The sequence below is a fragment of the Elephas maximus genome, chromosome 11 (assembly GCF_024166365.1).
Source record: "Elephas maximus indicus isolate mEleMax1 chromosome 11, mEleMax1 primary haplotype, whole genome shotgun sequence".
Taxonomy (NCBI): Eukaryota; Metazoa; Chordata; class Mammalia; order Proboscidea; family Elephantidae; genus Elephas; species Elephas maximus.
In genome coordinates, this window is record NC_064829.1 from 111068205 (window position 1) to 111087824 (window position 19620).

Genomic DNA, 19620 nt, shown 5'->3' on the forward strand with positions numbered 1-19620 from the left:
GGAGAGGGACGAAGCCGCGCGCATAGGCCCCGAGAGAAGAGTATTGGGGGGGCAACGCAAAGAGGACGTCAGGCGCTTGGACCCCTTCCAGCCAGGTGGGGCCTAGTGGGGGAGGAGGCTGCCCCGGTGGAAGCCTCCGGGACCCCCGAACCTGCCGCCTTCCCTCCATTCTCCCCGGTTTAACCCCTTCCCGGCCCCGCCCCCGGCGCAGCTCAGGTTACTAAACGCATTCGCAGAGACCGAGGCGGGAGCGGAGCCCGGGCCCTTTGTAACCGAGCGCGGGGCCGCGGGGCGGGGGACGAGGGTGCCGGGCAGTCTGCTTCCTCCGATCTCGTCACCCGCAGGCAGGAGGGGGGTTATAACCCCCAGATCTATAGGAAATCCGGGAATCTCTCGCCGCTTAATGACTGGCACCTCATTCAATCCTGGAGTCTCCTAATTCTAGAAACTTAGCTGTCAGGAAACCTGAGGATCCCCAATTCCCCATAAATTCCTTTGCCATCAACCCAGGAGTACACGTTTTCCTAACCCATTAGTAAAACCCAAGGGTCTCTTTTAATTTATCCAGGAGTCGCCAAACCCCAGAAAAACCAGAACATCTCAATCCCCATAAGCCTCTCCATAGCCTTCCGCTTTAAAGCACCCAGGAAACTTGGCGAACCCCATCCCGACTTGAGGGCCCCACTCATCTCTCTGTCATCCGAGGAGAAGTCAAAGCCCCACCCCCACATAAACGGGAGACCCTTCGGGAAAATTCTCCTCGCAAAATCCTAGTACTCCCCGAAGTTCTAACACCTACCAGACAGGGGTCCTAATTAATACATCCAGGGGCCCCGGCTGTTTCACCCCCACACCAAAGCAGTGAGTTCGGACTCTCCTAAATCTGAAAGTCCTGGTCCTCCAGGGACCACCAGACTTATGGGGTGGGGGGAGCACAAGGAAGAGGGGACCTCGGCGGGGCTTACCCGGCCGGGCGGCCAGCGATCACCGCGACCTCGACGGCCTGGCTGGGGCTGGGGCTGGCGGGGGATGTCGCGGTGGCTTGGAGGAGCAGCGGCAGCAACACCAGCAGGAGGGGGCGGCGGCCGCTGGGGCCAGGCCGCCGCATGGTGTCCGGCGCTAGTCCCCCTCCAGGCCCGCGGTCTGTCCAGCAGGTCCAGCTCGGCGCCGCCCCGCCCCCGCCCCCGCTCGCGGCAGACTCACTTTCTCCAGGGCTCGAGCCGCGGGCTGAGAACTTCCCACCAATCAGAGCCCGGCGCCGCCGGGAGGTGCTCTCCGTGCGGCCAATAGGGAGGCAACAGGGGCGGGGCTAGGGGGACAGGTGCCTGGCCGCGGGGCATTGGCGTAGAGTTCTCCACTCCGTGCAGAAATTAAGAGTCGGGGTACCGAGTGCCCTCTCGTGAAGCAAAGGCCCCACGAATGGGGCAGCTGGAAGGGATGCAGAGGCTGTGCGCAGGGTCCCCCAGACAAGGATCCCCCGCGAAGTTCTCACCCCTCCTCACAGTTGCGAGAGAATTCGATCAGAATTTGCTTCCTGGCTGGTGTAGATGCTGGAAGCCCCCACGGGTGCCCACCTCCCTGAGAGACTCAGGATCCTGGGAACGGGGCGCTAACCCTGCGTCGATCCCAGTGATTCTCAAGGCCCTATGCCTCAGGGGTTGCAGGCTCACCACATTCACAAAGCTTGCTCCTCCGAAGGCTGTAGCCCTCGCTCCTCAGAGGGCCCAGGCCTGCCCTTGACGCACAGATTCTGTTCTAGGGGGCTCTTGGCTCCGCCCCCTTCCTCCGAAATTCCCCTTCCACCGGTAATCCTTAGGCTCATGGTGACCCCATGTGTGTCACTGTAGAACTATGCTCCATAGAGTTTCAATGGCTGTGTTTTTTGGGAAATAGATTGCCAGGCATTTCTTCCGAGGTGCCTCTGCATGGACTCGAACCTCCAACCTCATACCAGACCCTTTTCCCTGCTCATATCTCCTAAGAGCACCTCTCCCATCCCCAGAATTTCAGACCCTGCTTTGGGGAGTTTCAGTCCCCTCTCTTCCTGAGGACCTCAGCCCTCAGGAGCACCCAGCCACAGGGCATCTTAGGCCTCAGCCCGTGCCCTCTTTAGTGAGTTCCAGGCTCCAAGCCCTGCTCACACCCTCCCAACTCAAAGGGCTCAGCTCCTTCCCTTCGTTATAAATTCAAGGCACCACCAGTATCTCTTCAGAATTACAACCCTACATTTCTTCTCCCAAAGGCACCGCCCCCAGAGCTTGAGACTCCGCCCCCATCGCCCGTTTTTCCCGAGTTTCAGGCTACACCCAGTTCTTACAGATAACTGGGCTCGACCCTAACCGAGGATCCCAAACACCACCCCTTTCATGTTTGCCCCGCCTCTGAGGGTTCCAGGCCCCCCACCTCCACAGCAGTGGGATCTTTATAGTTTCCTTCTACAGCAGACCTCGCCCCGCCTCCCGTGGATACCAGGCTCCGCCCACAAAGGGTACTAGGCCACCGCCCTGACCAGCCCGTCTGAAGCTCAGTTAAGAACAACTGACCCTGCTTCGTCCCCACCCTCCCCCACTCCTTCTTCCCATGGAGGGTGTGCAGGACGACAGGGATGGAGTGGGGACCCCCTTCAATCCTCCAGGCAGTGAGACACACAGGCTGACTCACACAGTCACACACCGTTACTGCCACCTGCAATAAGTCACACCTCCATCCCACACTGACACCCTGGAATCTGAGCCCATCCACCATCCAGGGACCTACAGCCCCCCCCTCCCCGAGGAGTGTCCACACACTCACGTCCATTCACGGCCATTCGTAGGCTATCCTAGCACGATGATGGAGAGAAGCGAGTCACCGTGTGCCCGCTCGCCTACTCATTGTGCTCCACGTCCCTGTCTTTGTGTGGCTGCCAAGGTCCCTGCTAATGAGGCCCTTCGGAGCAGCGCGTCCATGCCTTCCTTTCCCCTTCCCCCGTTCCTACTCTGTGGTGGGAGCATCTGCTGGGGGGCTGCAGGAATTTCTTTCTTCTGCCAGGGATCCAGGGCATCTTCAATGCTCGTTGCTAGGCAACAGTCTCTGGCTCACCACTGCAGCTTCCGGGGATGGCTTTGTCTTCCCCTCCTCCCAGAATCTGAAGTCTCCAGCCTCCAATCCTTTCCCATCAGTGCCATGATCTCCCCGGCCGTGGGCCATGATTGTCACCTCTTGGATCTGGATCTGATCTCAACCCTCAGAAGCTCTCAGAGTTCCAGACTCCTGACATTCCAGAACCTTCCCCCCACTGTGTATTCACCCCACTGTTTTATCCTTTAGTGTTCTGGACTTCCCTGACCTCTCTCACACAATTCTAGAATCGCCAGCATCTCAGAAACATGAGTGTCCTGGATTCTCTGGCATAAATGGAATGACCTAAGGAGTAGTCTAGAGCTGTGGGCATTACAAAAAAAAAAAAAGCGTTCCCATATTCTAGATGACTCCCTAATAGCTAGAATTCCTGACATTCAAATAGTCCGGTGTTCTCAATGCCCTGACATGCAAAAAGAACTCCAGAGTTTGAGATTCACCAGCGCTCCAGAAGGCTGTTTTTAGAATCACCAACCTTTTGGATTCCCTGCCAGTGTTCTAGGTTCTCTAGCAATCCAGAACTCCCTGCAATTATGGAATTTCTTGCAATGCAGACGAACCTTCTAGAACTCTAGGAGGGCTAATATTCCAAAAATACCCCGTATTTTCCATTTCCCAGAAATCCAGGTCCCTTCCTTTGTGTCCTATAACTTTCAGCATTCCAGAATCCCTAGCAGGCAAACTATTCCCACCAGTGGAGATTCACACCCCAGTTCTGGAGCCACCGACTCTCAGAATCGTTTTGTCGGCAACCTCTAGAGTTCTGGATTCTCTGATACGCAGGGGAGACCCCCTAATATTGTTAACCCACTAGTACTCCAGACTATCCCTCTGTTTTACATGCCTAACATTCCAGACCTCTCTTTGAACTGTTCCCAAAGTGTTGGCATTCCAGAAAATCCATGCATTTTTCAAGGTTATCATATTCTAAAATCTTTTGTTTCTGGTCTGACCCACCTTCTCTCCACTTCATTGGCTCAAGGGAAAGATGCAGAAACTCCCCAAAGGAGGGGTCATAGTAACAGATACTATTTGGGGAAAAAGTCTCATGGATGTCTGGGCTGGGTGAGCTGAACCTGTACCACACATCCTCTCTGGTGTGGGAAAAGAACAAAGGACTGGGCAGTCAGAGGTTCTGGGCAAAGTGCTTGCAGTGGTGGCAAGGTTGGGGGTGCAAGTGTTGGGGAGAAGTGCAATCATGTAGTTGACATTTGTGTTTCTGCCTACCTATAGTCCTGGTGGCACGGTCATTAAGAGCTTGGCTGCTAACCAAAAGGTTAGCAGTTCAAATACACTAGCCACTCCTTGGAAACCCTATGGGGCAGTTCTACTTTGCCCTACAGAGTCGCTGTAAGTTGGAATGAACTCAACGGCAACGGAATAGCCATTCACACCTTGAGGTAATAGCACCTTGATTCTCCTTTCAGGAACTCCTCCTTCACTCTTCCTGTTGGAGCTGACCTCACCTCCTGGCTTGTGAGGTCCAGGCTGGGCCAATGAAAGCCATTTATCAGACTGGCCATAATGATTTATTCAGGGATGGCCATGTGACTAAAATCAAGGCAATGAGAATCAGTCCTGGGATTTTTGCTGCTGCTGAAGAGAAAAAAAGTTACTAACATGCTGCTGGGAGTCATCATGGCACAGAGAGAGGAAAACCTGAGAGTGACACATCCCAGAGGAAAGCAAAGCTGAGAAATGGGAAGACAGATTCTGGAAGCCCTGGATCCAGCCATGCCTGAAGCTGATGCAGAGTGCAAGCCAATACATTCCCTTTCTTTACTTAAACCAGGAGAGACAGAGGTTCATGATTCTACAGCCAGGGACTTGGTTGGGCCCCATATCTTCCCCCACCTTTTCTCTGAAGGTTCCCAAACCCTGTAAAAATGCAAGCAAGGTGTTGGCAATGAGGACTTTTACTGGGGGGAGGGTGACTTTGGCTTCCAGAAAAGGGGGAAGGCAAGGGCTTAGTAACAGCAACCACTCCAAGGACGCCCTGGCCCTGAACCCAGGGTTCTGACAGGAAACGGGGAGGCACCTGAGTCCACTGGGACCAGGGTATCTAAAGGCACTATGGTAGTTGTGTTCAGAAGGAAGTTTCATTGAGCTTCATCTTGGGTGGTGTAAGGGGAGCCCCGAGACCCGTGGAGGGCCGGGGTGCTGGTGTTGGTGGCCGTCGGTGCTCTGGCCCACTTTGTACCAGTTCCTGGCAGCGTTCCACGAAGCTGCCTGCCCCACGGCGCCGGACCTCAGCCTGCGGGGGGCTTGGGCTCCCACGGCGCCCTGATAGGGAGCAGTTGCTGGAGGCTGAGTGGAGACTGAGGGGGTGACGAGCGTCAGTGCAGGTGATCATAATGGAGCTGGGCCACCCCATCCCCCAAGGCCACCGTGTGATCCCCTCTCCCGCCATGGGAAGTGGAGTACCAGCCACCTGGTGAGAGAGGCGCGGGGTGAGGGGCTGGGGAGAGAGCCCCTGGAGGAGCCCAAGGGGGCTAGCTCACACTGCTCCAGCTGTTCCATCAGCTCTTCCTCTGTCAGGCCACCTGCTGGGGGCAAAGAGTTGGGGTCACAGAGTAATGGACAGGGTCAGAGTGCAAGAATCAGGGGTCCGGGTAGGAGAAAGGATTCAGAGACAAGGGACAAGGGTCAGAGGGGTTTAAAGCAAGGCACTAGAGTTAAAAGACAAAGGGGGTTGGGGGAGCTGAGTAAAGGGGTCAAAGGGCAAGGAGGGCAAGAGCTGGGGAAGAGGGGTCATGAGAGGGTAGGACTCAGGACTGGCAGGGAGTACCAGGAGCCTGGCCGAGGCCGTCCATGGCGGTGGTCAGGTCCCACATGGCCAGGCTGCCATTGGCTTGGCCGGTGAGCAGGTAGCGCCGTGGCCGGGAGCCAAGCCGACGGGAGGCCTCACACTCCAGTACTGTGAAGGCGGTGGTGGGGGAGCCATCCACAGAGCGCACGGAGCACACCCTGAGGGCGGGAGCAGTGACAACGGACCACCCGGGGCCTGAGCCACTCCCTCTTCCAGTCCTCACACCCTGCCTGGGCCCCACTGCCCCATAGGGCTTCAGTTCCTGCCCCTCCACTGATGACCGCCAGCCCCTTCATCCCTTCCCAAATGACTTCTCAACTCCAGCCCTCAGGCCCTGCAGCCTCCAACTCCACGCATCCACTGGATCTTCTGCCCGCAGTCTGCTTACCATCACAGGGGAGACCCCACAAGAGTCTCACCTGGATGCTCCCCTCCCCTCCTATCACCCCAAGGCTGGTCCTCTGGGAGGACTGAGCACCTCTTCCATCCCTGCCCCTGCCTGCCCCAGTCCCATCCTCTCTCACCTATCAGGTACCTGTCCCAGCCTCCTCCCTGGGCTGCTGGCCTCCTAGCCTCCCACCCATCCCTCTCAGCGCAGCCATGTCTCAGCTCTTCCACATGACTCACAAGGCCCAGCCAATCCAGCAGCCTCATCCTGTACCTCCAGCTCTGGGTGCTGGTCCTACACCTGTACGCACCTGGCTAGTGACACTATTTGACCCTTCCCAGGCTTTGCACATGCTGCTCCCTCTGCCCAGTACACTGTTTCCCCCTCCCTTCTTTCACTGGCTCATTCCTACTCATCCTTCAGGACTCTGCTCACAGTCCTTTCTTCAAGGAAACCCTCTCTGACCCCCTTCCCAAGCTGGGGCAAGCAGCTCCTCTGGGTTCTTAAAGCTTTCTGTACCTGCCCCCCACCCCCCGGTCTCAGCCTGATCCCTCCACCTGTGCCTCCTCCATCACTGCCCAGACCCCTCCGTTTGTGTGTCCTCTATCCCAGCCTCAACCCCTCTGCCTGTACTTCCTCCATCTCAGCCCCAACCCCTCCGCCTGCACCTCCCCATCCCAGCCCTGACCCCCTGCCTGCACCTCCCCCGCCCCAGCCCCAACCCCTCTGTCTCCCTCTGCCCATGTCTCCCCCATCCCAGCTCTGACTCCCCTGCCTGTGCCTCCCCGTCACAGCCCTGACCACACTGGACTATCTCTGTTTGAGGTCCAGTGCAGGGGGCTGGGGTCTCTCCAGCTCCACTCCCACTTGTCTATATCACACCTTTGATACCTCCAGCCCCCAAACTACAGGCCTGTCCTCCCTCCCAGCCTCTGCCCTTCAGTGCTCCTTGGCTGGGGCCCCCTTTAGGCCTCAGTGACCAGACCCAGCTGGAGTCTGGCCTTCTCCTCTGGTTCCACGCCTCGTCTGATGGGATAGTCCTCACCGCTGCCCAGTGGATGAGAGACGCACGAAGAGCTGGCTGGCGCTGGGCACCACCTTCTGAATGAACACTTGCTGCTCGTCCCGCTCGCCGTAGGGGCCTGGACCAGCAAGGGTGGGGGTCAGGGCCAGCTGGGGTCTCTTGAGCCTCCAGACTCCAAGGCTCTGCTCCCTTCCCCACTGATGAGCCCCATCCCAGGCTATGCCCCAACCCCAGGCTGCTGCAGTTGGCCAGGGACAGAGAGGGTTGGGGTCAGTAATAGCCAATGGAGTTCAGGAACATCAGGGATCAGGGTGCATCAATACAGTGGGGGTCATGGGTCAGGAGGCATTCAAATGGGGATGGGGCCTAGGCAGGGCTCAATGGGGGTCAACCAGGTCAGCTAGGTAGGTCAGTAGAGGCTGACAGGGCTCAGGTGGGGATCAAGGGAGGTCAAGGGTAAGGGAGGGGTCAGGCAGGGCCAGTGGGGTCGGGGGCCAGTGGACACCAATGTCGTTGCCCGCGCTGCAGCCGCCATGTCCGTCTGCCGACTCCAGCGCCAGGATTTTGAAGGAAGCGAGCGGGGTGGAGCCCGGCTGGGTGGAAATCATGCCACGGAAGCGCGTCACAGACCATGTCCGCACGTGGTTGTTGTCTGCACAGACTGAGGAGGACAGGGCAGCAGAAGGTCAGGCCTGGCTGCGACTCAACTTCCTCAGCCACAGGGGAATCCCTTTCAATGGCAGAATTCTGCCCCTTCTGCATTCCTCCCTTTCTAAGAATTCTCTTGTCCCCAGAAATCCAAATGGTCAAAAAGCCTGTTGGCTCTACCTGCAGAATAGTTACTGTGTCTGATCTCACCTTATCCCTTCCACCGCTCCCACCCTGATCCCGTCCACTCTCATCTCCCTTCTGGACCATTGAAGCAGTCTCCTCTCTGGTCTCCCTGCTCACTTCCCCCTTCCCCAGCCTGTTGCCCACACGCAGCCAGCAGGAGCCTGAGTTAGGTCACACTCCTCCTCTGCTCAGATCACTCCCGTGAGTTGATCTCCGTCATAGTAAGAGCCAGTGTCTTCTCCATAGCTCGCGAGGCCCCACCTGACCTGTCCCTGTCCCCTCCCTGACCTCATCTCTTCCACTTGTCTCTGCACAGCTGCAGGGCCTCCCTGCTCTTCCTCAAACACACCAAATAGCCTCCCCTCAGAACTTTTGCAGTGGCTATTCCCTCTGCCTGGTACACTTTTCCCTGTCAATCGTTTACTGCTCATCCCCTCATTTCTGCTCAAAGGTCCCTTCTCAGGCCTTCCCTGAATTACCAAGCCTCCACAATACTCTGTAGCCACCCACGCAGCTTTATTTTTATTCCTAGCACTTCTTATCACCTGATATTGACTTATAGGTCCATGCAGCCCTGGTGGCACAGTAGTTAAAAGCTCAGCTGGTAACCAAAATGTCGACAGTTCGAATCCACCAGCTGCTCCTTGCAGTTCTACTCTGTCCTATAGGGTCACTATGAGTCGGAATCGACTCCACGGCAACATATTTAGTTTTTTTTATACATCTATTTGGAGCCCTGGTAGCACAGTGGTTAAGAGCTTGACTGCTAACCGAAAGGTCAGCGGTTCAAATCTACCAGCCGCTCTGTGGGAGAAAGATGTGGCAGTCTGCTTCCATAAAGATTTACATCTTTGGATGCCCCATGGGTAGTTCTACTCTGTCCTATAGGGTCACTATAAGTCAGAATTGGCTCGATGGCAATGGGTCTGGTTTTTTTACATATTTATTTGGAGCCCTGGTGGTACAGTGGTTAAGCACTTGGCTGCTAACTGAAAGGTTGGCGGTTCAAACCCACCAGCTGCTTTACAGGAGAAAGGTGTGACAATCTGCTTCTGTATAGATTTACAGCTTTGGAAACCCTAGGGGGCAGTTCTACGCTGCCCTACAGGGTCACTGAGTCAAAACCGGCTCAATAGCAACAGGTCTATTTTTTTTTATATGTTTATTTAATGTTTGTTGTTCCCACTAGAATGTTGGCTGCATAACGGCAGGGACTTTGCCTGTCCTGTTTATAATGAGGAGTGCCTGGCACACAGTAGGCACTCAACACATATTTGTGGAGTTGGTTAATTCTACACCCTCCAGCTCACCCTGCCCAGTCTGGTCTCCCTCCACGTATTCTCTTGTTTCCACAATTCCCTCCCAGTTCAAACTTCTTTCCCCCGTAGAGGTCTCGACCCCACAACGTCCCTCCCCAGTGGAAATCCTGGCTTCTCATGCCTGTCTGAGCTGCCTCTCCTCCAGATGCCAGGCCCGGGGACCCACCTGAGATGAGGTGCTTCTCCGACAGCATGATCTTGGTGACGGGGCTGCGGTGCACGGTGAAGGTCTGGAAGAGCTGGGGCCCCGAGCCCACCGTCTCAGGATGCTGCACAATGACCCGCACACCCCCTGAGCTCGTGCCGTAGGCGATCTCGATCCAGTTCCCACTGTCGCCTGGGGAGTGGGGCAGGGAAAGAAGAGGTGGTCAGGCAAGGGCCAAGAATGGAGAGAGAGCCAGGGTCATAGAGAGACAGAAACCAAGGCAGAGAGAGAGAGAGAGACAGAGAGAGCAACAAAGAACAGAGATCGAGTCAGAAAGCAAGGAGAGAGGAAACAACGGAGGCCAGCCGGGGAAACAAAAGGACAGATCAAAGAGAGAGAGAGACAGAACCAGAGACATAAAGCCAGAGAGAGAGAGACAGTGGTAATAAGAGAGGGAAGAGAGACAGAGAAATAGAGGGACACAGGGAACAAAGAAACCAAGTCACAGGGAAGGATACAGAAACAGAGACACAGGGAGAGACAGAATGAGAAAGACAGAAAAGCATAGAAAAAGACGTATAAACAGACACAGAAAGCAAAACAAGGAAATGTAACAGAGTGTGTCTGAGGGACTCACAGCCCCTTGCCAACTTTCCACAGGGGAAAAATAATTTTGCAACGGTCAGAAACTTAACGGAACATGCTCAGGAATGTGGGTAGGTAACATCTGGCTGGACCATTTTGTGCAGCGGTCACAAGTAATGGATTAGGACTGTGCATAGCAACATGGGTGGCTATTAAATCTGGGGCACAGTCTTTGGTACCCAGTGCGGCTGTAACAAATACCACAAGCGGATGGCTTTAACAAACAGAAATTCCTTCTCTCACAGTCCAGGAGGCTAGAAGTCCAAATTCAGGGTGCCCGCTCCAGGGGAAGGCTCTCTCTCTCTGTCGGCTCAGGGGGAAGGTCCTTGTCATCAGTCTTTCCCTGGTCTAGGAGCTTCTCAGTGCAGGGACCCCAGGTCCAAAGGATCTGCTTTGCTCCTGATACTACATTCTTGGTGGTATAAGGGCCCCTGTTTATCTGCTCGATTCTCTCTTTTATATCTCAAAAGAGATTGACTCAAGATACAACCTAATCCTGTAGATTGAGTCCTGCCTCATTAACCTAACTTCCTCTAATCCTGCTTCATTAATATCACACCAAAGAAAACCAAACCTGTTGCTGTCGAGTCAATTCCTACTCATAGTGACCATAGGACAGAGTAGAACTGCCCCATATAGTTTCCAAGGAGTGCCTTGTGGATTTGAACTGCCGACCTTTTGGTGAGCAGCTTAAACACTTAACCACTATGCCACCAAGGTTTTCTATTAATATCATAGAGGCAGGATTTACAACACATAGGATAATCACATCAGATAACAAAATGGTGGACAACCACACAATACTGGCAATCATAATCTAGCCAAGTTGGCACACGTTTTTGGGGGACATAATTCAATCCATAACAGGCAAAGTAGGAAAAGAGTAAGAGGACAACTGAGATACACAGCCCAATACCATTTGCATAAATTAAAAAAAAAAAAGTCCACAAAAACAATACCTATTTTGGAAGGGCTCATACCAATGAGAAGATGAATGTTAAACATGACAGAATGGTGGCATGTGGTGGGGAGGGAGATGAAGAGAAAAAGGACTAAATCAATGAAACAAGACAGGGGCCTTATGTGGAAGGAAGGTGATACTATGCTTTGAAATTAGATGTATAATTAACTTATTCCTGCTAGAAGACTTGGATATCCATATGGGAAAAATTAGCCTGATCCCTACCTCACACCACACCTAAAAGTTAACTTGGGTGATGGAAATTCTGGAATTAGACAGTGGCAATGATTGCACAGCCTTGTGAATAAATTAAAACTCACTGAATTGTATATTTTAAAATGGTGAATTGTATGGCCTGTGAACTATAACTCAATAAAAACAAACAGCAAACAAAAACAATTAACCTATTCCTCTGTATTTGAGGTCAAGAAAAAAAAAAACTGACCCAAGCTAGAGACCTTGGCATCATGCACTGTAAAACATGCATCCTCTTTGCTTTATGAAAATGCAAACATCATGCTCTGTTATGGATTGAATTCTGTCCCCCCTAAAATATGTGCTGGAGTCCTAACTCCTATACCTGTGGATATAATCCTATTATATTGCTTTGAGGATATAAAAAGAACAGATTACCCTCAAGACTGTGGCCACCAGACATCCTACTGACTTATAACTGAAACCACTCCAGAAGCCCACTTTTCAGCCAAAGATTAGACAGGCCTATAAAACACACAAACACACGGGAGGAACACGCTTCTTAGTTCAATCAAATATAGGAGACCAAATGGGCAACTCCTGCCCAAAAGCAAGACGAGAAGGCAGGAAGGGACAGGAAAACTAGACGAATGGGCATAGGGAACCTGGGGTGGAAAGGGGGAGAGTGCTGTCACATTGCAGGGATTGCAACCAATGTCACAAAACAATTCATGTATAAATTTTTGAATGAGAAATTAATTTGCACTGTAAACTTTCACCTAAAGCACAATAAAATTGAAAAAAGGAAAAAGAATAGATTAGACATAGAGACAAGCAAGCACAGACAGGGGATTGGGGGATAGACACCACATGGAGATCACCAAAGAACTCAAGAACACCAGGGTTACAGAAGCTGAGACAAGAATTTTCCCCTAGAATGGACAGAGAAATTTCCCCTAGAACTGGTGCCCTGAATTCAGACTTCTAGCCTCCTAAACTAAATTTCTGTTCTTCAAAACCACCCACATGTGAAAATTTCTGTTATAGCAGCACTAAGAAACTAAGACATGCCCTAATCACCGAGATGGGAAAGAAACACAAAGATTAATGACTGGTGGCCAATTCTGCCCTGGTGGAGAGGCCCTCCTGCATGGTCGAGAGCCTAGAACAGTGCTCACATACAAGTGCTGCTCATAAATGTTTGTTGAGTGACTACATGAGAGTTGAATCTGTCTCCTCTCCCAGTAAATCCCACTAGGTCATGCTACACAAGTGGTGGAGAGACAGTCATGGGCTGGGGCCGGCTGGGGATGGTAGTAGGGGGAAGCCATGGGTTACAGCTTACTGGTCTTGGGTGTGAGGTAGACGCTGAGAGCGGTGACCCCGTCTTCCGCTGGGTCCCGGTAGAGCTCACTGACAAGGAGATCATTGTCCTTCATGCGAAGGGGGAACTTCTGCACATCTGGGGTGGGCAGGGAGGGTGGAGTGGGTTTGCTTGAGGTGCCCCAGCCTGTGCCCCCGCTCATTTCCTGCGGTGCCTCTCAGGCGCCTGGGTGCCGGGCGCTGCTCACCCACATAGTAGATGGAGCCGTTGTTGCAGCCAAGGAGGAGGAAGGAGCCGGCTGCGTCATAACTGGTGATGGGCTGCACCTCCTGGACCTGGGGGCAGGGCAGGCCATGGCCGTGGGCCCCTTCATGCCTTTGCTTCCACTGAGACCACTCCTGGAACACCTGTTCCTCTCGTCTACAGAACCCACCGGGCTTGGAGGCTGCTTTTCCCCAGCCTCGCCCACTCTGGGCCTCCCTCTTTCTGTCTCTGTCTTGTTCTGGTTCTCCCTGGGGCTCCTTTTTGTGTACCTGTCTCTTGGCCCTCCTCAACTGCGTATTTCTGACCTCTACCTCTCTCTCTATGTCCCTGCGTCTGTCACGGTCACTCAGTCCTGGTTTCTCTGTCTCCACCCTTCTCTCTCTCTCTCGTTGCCTCCTCCTGGTTTTGTTTGTATTGTCTGTTTCTCTCCCTCTGTTTCCTTCTCTCTCTTTCTTGGCCTCTGTCTCTTTCTATCTCTCTCCCAAACACTCACACTTTAGCAGAAACAAGCAACACTGTACATGTACATGTTTGCACGTCTCTCTCTGAGTCTCTGCCTCCTGTGCCATCTCCCCGTCACCCACTTCCCACCCAGTGTCTGCGGATTCTCTCTCCTCCTTTCCAAACCCATTTATTATTCCAAACTCATTCCAGCTTGGATAGCTCCTTCCTCCAGGAAGTCTTCCCAGAAGCTCCTTAGCCCTTTATTCATATACCCCCAGGCTGTGGCCCATTGCTGGTATCTCTGGCTCTCCCCAGTAGGGCAAGGGCAGAAAGGAACCCCTCCGTGGATCTGTACAGTCTGGCCACCCGCGGAGCAGGAAGCCAGGCTGGCTGGAGCTCTCACCTGCCAGTGCTTGGTGACGGCATTCCACACCCCAATACGCCCCGTGTGGCTTGTGGCAATAAGCTGGTTCCCAACAAAGAACAAGGCCTCCACAGGCACCCCCAGATGGAAGACTCCTACAGTGGCAAAGAGGGCTCAGCCAGGCCCCCACTCCATGGCGGAGGGGAAGGGTGGCAGGAAGGTTTGTCAGGAAAAACATCAAGGGCCAGAAGATTCAGCTGGGCCCTGGAAGCCTCACGGGACAGAGATTCCAGCAGGAATTAGGGGGTTACACCAGGTCAGATTTCTGATGGGGCATGGGACTGTGATAGAGGGTGGCGCTCTAACACGGTCGAGATTTCCAATAAGGCACAAATGCCGGTGGAGCAGAGGATTCTCACGAGGGCTGAGATTTCTAGGGGACAGATTAGTCTAACAAGTCAGAGACTCCTAATAGGAACACAGATTCCAACAGTTCTGGGATTATACTGGTGCGAAGAATTCTAAAAGAGAGAGAGATCTAACGGGGCAGGACACTCTTCTGATGGTGCAGAGAATTCCGATGGATTAGAGAACTGTAGGTGGGTGGATTTTTCTAATAGGCCACAGAATTCTAAAGGGTTGGAGACTTGTACTCAGGCACAGAGCTCTAATGGGACAGAGAATTCTGATGGGTTTGAGAATTTTATGGGATGGATCATTTTAACAAGCTACAGAATTCTAACAGGGTAGATAGTTCTACCCACCACCCATCTGTCAGTCTATTATACTGTGGGGGCTTGTGTGTTGCTATGATGCTGGAAGCTATGCCACCAGTATTTCAAATACCAGCAGGGTCACCCGTGGTAGACAGGTTCAGCAGAGTTTCCAGGCTAATAAAGACTAGGAAGAAAGGCCTGGTGATCTACGTCCAAAAATCGGCCAATAAAAACCTTATGGACCACGACAGAATACTGTCTGATACAGTGCTGGACAATGAGTCCCCTAGGTCAGAAGGTGCTATGCAATAGCTGCAACAATGGACGCCAGCAACCCAACGATCATGAAGACACCATGGGACTGGGCAACGTATTGTTCTGTTATACATAAGGCTGCCACGAGTCAGAGCCAACGAGAAAGAAACTAACAACAAGACAGTTCTACAGTCCACAGAATCCTGACGGGGCAGATAATTCTAATAGGCCACAGAACTCTGATGGGTACATAATTCTATGGGGCCACAGGTTGGGGTGGAATTCTGAAGGGCACAGCGTTTTCCCCAGGGAAGGTGGAGAAGCCGAGGTACTGTACCTATCTCGGAGCCACCGCCTTCTGCCTGCAGTGCCCACAGTAGGATCTCGTTGCCTGTGGCCGCTGCCACCATCTTGTCATGCTCACCCAAAGCCCCACCAAGCACTCGGGCTGTGAGCGCCAGCCTCTCAATAGGCCAGTCCAGGCGGGGGCTGGAAAACACCAGCTGCCACCCAGAGGCTTCCTTCAGCCTGTAGGATTGGGAGGACAACATTAGCCCTCACCCCAAGTCCTCCCTACCAACAGGGCTCAAAGCCTTGGGCCACCCTGTTCCCCAGGCACCTGTAGCAGACAAGAAACTGGGTATAGGCCACAGCAATCCAGTTGTGGTGCCCACATACCAGGCGTACCATCCCCGGCTCCTCTGGTAGCCCTGGCCGGGAAGAGGAAGGGTCAGGGCCGGGTCACAGGGCTTCCAGTAGTCACCCCACCTCCCAGGAGACAGAAACATACCCCAAGGAGGAGGGGCTTTCTCCTCCAGCATGTGGCCCAGGAGCACTGCGTTGCCCAAGTTGGGGGGCATAGTGTTGCTCCGTCGAACAGGGGCTGGGCGTCCCCCGGTCTGCTGGGGCCCCACCAGGCTGTGCCGGCTCCTCCGCTTCACTGGGAACACTGCGGTACCAGGGTGGGGGGGTGGAGGCACCAGAGTATCAATGACCACAGTAGTGACTGCCGTGGCAAACACTTAAAATATGCCATTGACTCCCCGCCCACGCAGCAGGGCGCGCAGCCCCCTGGCGAGGAGATTTTAGGTGGTGCAGGGACGTGGCATTCAACAGTATTAAATCACACGGCGAGTTACTCCTTCTTTAGTGCCTCGGGTCCAGCCACAGACGAAGACTTAGTTTGGTGCCATTACGAAGCCTCTCTAACACTTGCTAATAGCCAAAAACAAAAACCACCCCAAACCTGTTGCTGGTGAGTCGATTCCGACCCATACCAACCCTATAAGACAGTGTAGAACTGCCGCATAGGGTTTCCAAGGCTGTAAATCTTTTACAGAAGCAGACTGCCACCTCTTTCTCCTGAGGAACAGCTGATGGGTTCCAGCCGCTGACCTTTCCGTTAGCAGCCAGGGATAACCAGGGCTCCTTAACGCTCCCTAATGTTTCCTTTTGAATAAATGGAGAGCAGGTAAGCCCTTGGGAGGCAAAAGCATCTAGCCAGAATTCAATGACACTGTTTGGGTTAGAAAAAAAGGAAGAAAGACCTGGCCATCTACTTCTGAAAATTAGCCAGTGAAAACCCTATGGATCACAGCAGAAAACTGTCCAGTTACCAACAATCATGAAGATGGGGCAGGGTCAGGCAACTTTTCACTCTGTTGAGTTGAAGCTGGCTTGAGGGCAACTAAGATGGCACTAACAACAACTACCGTATCTTTGAGTTTATTTTTCATGTTTACTTCCTATTTGTGGTATAAAAGCACTGGTACAAAGTTTGTATTTAAACGAATATTTTTTGAAAGCCAAGTAAACCTAACTTAATAAAACAATAGCACAGGTTTTCACATTGGGGGTACCGCATTAAGGCAGTCGGTAATGACTGAGGTTAGAGAAGTAAAGCTATAATTACAATTTCCCTACTCTGTTCCTTCCACCAACAAGCAAAGCCTAGTATGAGCCCTGGTTGCAGTGGTGAAAGCGCTCAACTGCTAACTGAAACGTTGGCAGCTGGAAACCACCAGCGGCTCCGGAAGAAAGATGTGCTTGTCTGCTTCCGCGGAGATTTACAGCCTTGGAAACCCCTATGGGGTCGCTATGAGCCGGGATATGAGCGGACTACAGTTCCCAACAACCCCTGGGGCATATTTTCCATGGCCAGCGGGCTAGCTGCTCTAGGGTCTCAAGAAGGTAGTAGTCACAAACTCTCCTTTAATATTTCTCCCCTCCATGCAAAGGATCCTAGCTCTTCCTAAGGCTCCCCACAAGGAAAACAAACCTGGACTACAACTCCCATCAGGCCCTGGGGCACACTTCTGCGCTTCAAAAAAAAAAGACTCGATGGCCCAATGCCTCATGGGAAATGCAGTTTCCTACTTCTCCCAGGATCAGCCCAAGCATCTGATGCAGAACTACAACTCCCATTATGTCCCAGGGCTAACGGCACAGGCATCCAAGAAGCGGGCCCGAGGGAAATGTAGTCTTTAATTCACGACCCCATCCATTTGAAAGGAGTGCCCACCTGGTGGGGGTAGGTAACCGTTGAAGAGGACATTTCCACAAGAAGATCGATCCAGCTCTTCCCGCAACTGCAGGCGACGAACTGAGAGAGAACAACTCTAAGGCTGGGACTTGGGGGGGGGTACTGAAACAGACTCCTTTCCCCTCCCCAGCTCTTTCCCCACAGAATACCATCGCTACTTTCGGACCCAAGACCAAAGCCAGTGTTCTCAGCTCTAACTCAACCCTCTTTCACGAGGGAGGGGGAAGAGGGGCAGGGAGGAATCAAGGAGATTCACTTGAAAGCTGGTGTTCTATGCAAATGAGAATGCTAATTTCGGACCTCCACTTACCCAGAGGAGTGAGCCCATAGAACTGGGCTTCATGGAGGAGGCTGGAACCGTGGACACCCCTGGGTAGTAGAATTAACTAGGAGTCAGGGTCTGAGGGACGAGGGAAGCGGACAGGGGGCAGAGAATTCTGAGAAGGAAGTTTCAAATCTGCACGGAGAATCCCCAGGGGCACCGATTCTGACGGGATCAAGATTCTGAGTAAAGACATGCGGGTTGGATGTGTGCGTGTGTGTGTGTGTGTGTGTGTGTGTGTGGACTCTGGGGGCATATAATTTTCATATGAGCAATTTAATATGATTCTGAATGAGAATTCTAATACAGTGAAGCTTAAGTGAACATTCTGAGGGGGAGAAGAGACTTCTCAGGGAGTGAAGAAGGTGGGGGACCCCCTCCCTTTGCCCTCCATGCTAACCTGGGGTCTAGCTCTTTGGTGCGCAGAAAGTTGAGGATGGGGGCGAAGACGGTGGGGTCCCTGTCAATGAAGATCTGTGGGAGAGGGGGGCAGAGGATGGACAGGGCAAAGAGCCGGGCCGAGTGGGGAGTCCTGCCCCTCCTCCTACCGGCCCCCCAATTCCTCCCCTAGTCTTACTCACCGCTCCTGTTTCATCTTTTAGCGTGGAGATGCGTCCGCTTAGAAGACTGAAGTGAGGGTACCCAGAGCAAGTGTTACGGGCGGGAGAGTTTAGGTCTTTCCATCCCTTCCCTTCTCGCCCCTCTCCCCCTCCCACCCCAAATTCTCTCTCCCGATCACCTGGAGAAGAAGGAATCTGGGATCCAGGTGAGAGTCTGACGGGAAGTACTGAATCTGGGCAGAGAGGGTGAGTGGACGCATAAGCTGATAGGGGTAATTGGAGGGATGCGACCCCCCTCCCCCAGGATCAGGCGAGTTTCTTCCCCTCCCCCGGTGCTTTTCCAGGCTCTCGCGCCTCCAGAAGGGGGCGGGGCAATCCTTGACGGACAGGGATTCCCCCCAGGAGAGGCGGGCACTCCCACTCCACTCCCCGACCCCAAGGGCTCCTCTACACTCACCTCTTGCCCCCCACGTTCAGGTGAATCACCTCCCCGGGAGGCCCCCGACCCGGGACCCCCTCAGCTGCAGTCGCCGCTGCTGCCATGGCCCCTAAGCGAGCCGGCCAGCCTGTGCCAGCTTCCGCGTGTGCACCCAGACCCCGCCCCCACCGCATGCTCATTGGGTCGGTGGGCCCTGGAGCCGCCGGCGATTGGATAGTGCCCTCGCTCGTCACAGCTAATATGCCCGCCTCCTTAAAGGGCCTTTCTCTACTGGCTCGGACGGGGCGGACCCGGCGGCTACTCTAGGGAAGCTTAGCTGCTGCGGGTTAACAAAACACTTCCCCATCCCTTCCAGGGTCTCCTATTTAGGTATGGCATCTAGGTGCCTCGTCCGGGACCCTGTGCTTGGACCCCGAATTCAGTCCACACCACGGGAGCCATTTAGATATTCTCCGCACCCGCGGTCCCGCCTACAGCCTTCCCCCAATCCTGGCGCGGCCGATAAAAAGAGAACCAACCATCACAGACCGTCAAAGCCAAAAGATTTATTATAGGTACTTACAGTGTGCGCCCGTCACACCGCCCCACACCCTCAGGCCCCAGTGGCTTCTCCTGGCTGCCCACAACCCGTTCACCCAACCCCCAGGGAGGTGCTCCAGCCAGAAGCATGCAGGGGGAGGGCTCCCCCTCGCCCCACCCCTCATAAAAGGGCATTTACAGATGGAGGGGAGAGGAGAGAGGAAGACAGTTTTGAGCTTTGACGCTCCCTCGCATTTAAAGCCTTCGCGGATGCGGGGCAGGGGAGGAGGAGGTTGACGTTTTGCAAAAATAAACTAAGTCAGTAATTAACCGCATGGCTCTGAGGCGGCGGAGTGTGGGGGGCTAGGGCCTCCCACATTCCTCCCTCCCAGACAAAGTTCAAGGCAGCTTTGGAAGTGAGGTAAAGGCGG

At 53.7% G+C, this 19620-nt stretch overlaps 2 protein-coding genes across 9 annotated transcripts in view; both read right to left on the reverse strand.

Annotated features, from left to right (window-relative positions):
• LTBP4 (latent transforming growth factor beta binding protein 4) overlaps positions 1 to 1126 on the reverse strand; it is a 32247-nt gene extending 31121 nt beyond the window's left edge. For 3 of the 7 annotated variants that reach the window (XM_049900626.1, XM_049900624.1, XM_049900620.1), the window contains exon 1: positions 966 to 1125. In XM_049900626.1, coding sequence (XP_049756583.1) covers positions 966 to 1108 — 143 coding nt within the window. In that variant the 5' untranslated portion in view covers positions 1109 to 1125. Of the gene's footprint in view, positions 1 to 965 lie in introns of all 7 variants that reach the window. The other 4 variants (XM_049900627.1, XM_049900622.1, XM_049900619.1 and 1 more) reach the window with 2 other exon arrangements.
• Positions 1127 to 4986: 3860 nt separating this feature from the next.
• Positions 4987 to 18802, reverse strand: SHKBP1 (SH3KBP1 binding protein 1). 2 transcript variants are annotated; one of them, XM_049900629.1, is made up of 18 exons: positions 18689 to 18802; positions 18411 to 18464; positions 18253 to 18298; positions 18072 to 18145; positions 17660 to 17718; positions 17329 to 17409; positions 15598 to 15756; positions 15427 to 15517; positions 15145 to 15335; positions 13876 to 13991; positions 13012 to 13099; positions 12786 to 12902; positions 9661 to 9831; positions 7847 to 8002; positions 7363 to 7459; positions 5909 to 6087; positions 5552 to 5663; positions 4987 to 5438 (listed from the first exon to the last, which is right to left on the reverse strand). In XM_049900629.1, exons 1-18 carry the CDS (start codon positions 18772 to 18774, stop codon positions 5207 to 5209), a joined length of 2109 nt encoding a protein of 702 aa, XP_049756586.1. In that variant the 5' UTR covers positions 18775 to 18802; the 3' UTR covers positions 4987 to 5206. The 2 variants fall into 2 exon arrangements, with proteins under 2 accessions (XP_049756586.1, XP_049756585.1); XM_049900628.1 differs by having other exon boundaries at positions 5552 to 5666.
• Between the last annotated feature and the right edge of the window lie 818 nt (positions 18803 to 19620).

Bases quoted from the DNA above. Each gene is read 5' to 3' on its own strand.
- SHKBP1 (XM_049900628.1), bottom strand. From the start codon at position 18,774: ATGGCAGCAGCGGCGACTGCAGCTGAGGGGGTCCCGGGTCGGGGGCCT. The intron at 13,100-13,875 runs GTGAGAGCTCCA...CCCTGCCCCCAG, and splicing joins CCGTCACCAAGCACTGGCAG to GTCCAGGAGGTGCAGCCCAT. The intron at 5,667-5,908 runs GTACTCCCTGCC...CTTTGCCCCCAG, and splicing joins CGGCCTCGGCCAGGCTCCTG to CAGGTGGCCTGACAGAGGAA.